Source organism: Triticum dicoccoides, chromosome 5A (genome assembly GCF_002162155.2).
Source record: "Triticum dicoccoides isolate Atlit2015 ecotype Zavitan chromosome 5A, WEW_v2.0, whole genome shotgun sequence".
Lineage (NCBI taxonomy): Eukaryota > Viridiplantae > Streptophyta > Magnoliopsida > Poales > Poaceae > Triticum > Triticum dicoccoides.
In genome coordinates this window covers 709,426,746-709,429,652 of record NC_041388.1, presented here as the reverse complement: position 1 = coordinate 709,429,652, position 2,907 = coordinate 709,426,746, and the positions used below count along the sequence as shown (strand labels likewise).

The 2,907-nt window shown below is 66.7% G+C and overlaps 1 protein-coding gene and 1 non-coding gene across 2 annotated transcripts in view; both read right to left on the bottom strand.

Moving 5' to 3' along the window:
- Positions 1-11: 11 nt before the first annotated feature.
- On the bottom strand, positions 12-83 carry TRNAT-UGU. Its single transcript has one exon. It is a non-coding gene; the product is annotated as a tRNA-Thr (tRNA).
- Positions 84-230: 147 nt separating this feature from the next.
- The window catches only part of LOC119300564 (protein WEAK CHLOROPLAST MOVEMENT UNDER BLUE LIGHT 1-like), a 2,981-nt gene continuing 304 nt past the window's right edge, over positions 231-2,907 (bottom strand). Inside the window, exons 2-4 of the mRNA XM_037577490.1 lie at positions 2,694-2,877; positions 2,287-2,610; positions 231-2,187 (exon numbers count right to left, since the gene is read on the bottom strand). Of these exons, the coding sequence (XP_037433387.1) occupies positions 412-2,187; positions 2,287-2,610; positions 2,694-2,877 (2,284 nt within the window). The 3' untranslated portion in view covers positions 231-411. The remainder of the gene's footprint in view (positions 2,188-2,286; positions 2,611-2,693; positions 2,878-2,907) is intronic.

Here is a 2,907-nt window from a genome sequence, read left to right as displayed (position 1 = left end):
AAAAAAACAAATGCCCTCACGCAGGATCGAACTACGGACCTTCAGTTTACAAGACTGACGCTCTACCACTGAGCTATAAGGGCCTTGTTAGAATTACTTTGAATTAATTCTATGTATAAGCGAGCAAAACCTCTTGTGACACGCCGACAACAACATGCATGTGTCATGTTACATACTGAAATTTGCACCAAAGAAATCAACTTTCATTTGCAAGTAGCCATCACAGCACCGAGCCAAAAAATCCTCATGATCATCTTTGTTAGACCAAAAACCATTTACAAAAAGAGTCACTTGTATACGATGATCATCTCATCTCATGATCCACCTCTTTGATCAATACACATGTATGGCGTATCAGTATTATCATCACAGCCAGCAACGGAGCTGATCCGGCGCCGAGCAACAAGACGATCACTTGGCGTTCCATGTCTGCGCTCTCTTCTTGGCCAAGAACATGACCATGCGCGGGAAGAAGGGCTTCTTCTGCCCCGCCTCGTCCGCCGCCGCCATCGCCGCCATGTCCGCCCTCGGCATGTACCCGGCCCTCGGGCTCAGGATGTGCGGGTTCCCGCCGCGCCCGTCGCCGCGCTCGAACGTCGAGATCTCCGCCAGCCCCGCGCGGGGCGACGCCGTCTCGCTGCCCGCGCGCCGCCGCAGCTCCGCCTGCAGCTGCCGCTCCGCCGCCAGCTTCGCCGACTCGGCCTGCTCGCACTCCTCCGTCGCCGCCCGCAGCGTCTGCCTCCTCAGCTCCGTGTCCCTCCCCAGCTTCGCCACCTTCTGCTGGCTCCGCGCCTCCGCGTCCTTGGCCTCCTTCACCTGCCTCAGCGCCTCCGCCACCCGCTCGCCGGCCGCCTCCTCCGTCCCCCGCGCCCTCCGGCTCAGCTCCTCGTACTCCTCCGTGGTCAACGCCACGCAGTCTTCGGGGACTTGGGTCTGCGCGCTCTGGCTGGCGTCCTGCTGCTGCAGCAGCGCGTCCGCCGACGCCGCGGCGGTCTCCTCCGACGCCTTCGCGGCGAGTACCTCCCGCAGCACGGCCTCCAGCCGCGCCTCTGTGGCCTGGACCGCGGCCCTGGCCACGCGCGCGTCTTCCCTGGCCGCGGCGACTTCCTCCTGCGTCGCCCGTGCGCTAGCCTTGGCTCGCTCCGCCTCTCGCCGTGCATCGTCAAGCTGTTCGGGCGTCGTGCTCCTCCTTTCGTCCCTGTCCCTCGCTCTTGCCTGCGCCGCGGCGAGCTCGGTGGTCACCCGGCTCAGCTCCTCCTCCAGCGACGGGATGGACGCTAACGACGACGTGCTCTGCTTCTGCCGTAGCGCGGCGAGCTCCGCCTTCTCCTTCTCCAGGTCTGCGCGCAGCGACGCGGCGGCGATGTGCAGGATCTTGGTCTCGTCCTTGGCCTTCCCGACGCTCTCCATCGCCTCCTCGAGCTCCTTCTTCGCCTTGCCCACCATCCCCGGCGTCTGTTTATCCTCCTCCTCGCTGGCCCCTTGGACCGCGCGCGCGAACAGCTCGGCTCTGAGGGTCGCGAGATGCTCGGAAGCCGCGGCCAGCTGGGACTCGAGGTCGCCGGCCGCGGCCAGCTCATCCCTCAGCCTCCGCACCTCCATCTCAGCTTCCTCCAGCTGGTTCTGCCACCGCACCTTGTGCTCCCGCCACGCCAACGCCAGCCTCATCCTCTTCTCCTCCGCCGCGTCGTGGGCGGCGCGCGCGGACTCCAGCTCGGCCCTGAGCACATCGAACTCCGCGGCGGCCTCCCTGAGGGCCTCGGCGGCCTGCGCCGCCTCGCCAGCAGTGTCCCTTACCCTTGCCGCCGCGGCGCTGGCCTCCTCCGCGACGGCGTCCCGCTCCTTCCTGAGCGCGTCCATCTCGGCCCTGGCCGCGCGCAGGTCGGCGAGCGCGGCGGCGTGGCGGCCCCGGACGGAGTCGAGCTCGGCCTTGGCGGCGGCGCGCTCCCGGGCGCCCTTCTCCAGCTTGCGCAGGCGGAGCTTGGCGAGCTCCGAGTCCTTGCGCGCCTGCGCCTCGGCGATCTGCGCGCGCTTGACGGTGAGCCAGAGGTCGTCGATATCGCCGGTGGCGCCCATGAGGTCCTGCTGCGCCTCCGCCCGGCCGGCGTCCGCCTCCCGCGTGCGGCGCTGGTACTCCGCGGCCTCCGCGTGCACCACGACGAGCTCCTCCTCGGCCTGCTGCCGCCGCTGCACGAAGGAAGCAAAGCAGTGAGACAGACCGACAGACAGACGGACGGACGGAGCAGATAGTCATGATCGACGGAGCGGATGACATAGGGGAGGGACCTCTCTCCAGTCGAGGATGCCGCCGAACTTGGAGACGGCGCCGCGGACGGGGTCGACGGGCGCGGCGGAGTCGATGACGCGGACGAAGCGGTCGGCGATGTCGGAGGCCGTGTAGGCCCCCGGGCCGCCCTCGCCGTCGCCGTCGTCGTCTTCTTGGTGGTGGGTGTCGAAGAAGTCGGCGTCCTCGGAGCTGACGCGGGAGATGGGCGCCGGCGCCGGGCCGCTGCTGGGCCCTTCCATGCTAGAGCTAGGCTCCTCCATCCCGCAGCATAGGCGTAGGACGTGGAAGAAGCACCTCCTGACCGCACCCACGCTCCCAGGTTCCTGCAGCAATGCGGAGGCCGAGCTTGATTGAAGCCTGGCGAGCAATCCATGGAGACGGCGGGGGAGAAAGACATGTTAATCACCTGGGCTGTTGGCTTGATCGTTCCTATTGAGCTGTCGCCGGCGGGGAGGGGAGCGGCACGTCGAGGAGGGGAGAGAGGGATAGGCTCTGGTTTGGTCGGTGTGGGTGGGAGGCGGGGGGAGGAAGGAGAATAGTGTGGCGGGGAGACGATGGCGCGCGCGAGCCGCGGAGCCACTCCTCTCCTCCTGGCACTCACGTCACGCGCGGATTGGTTT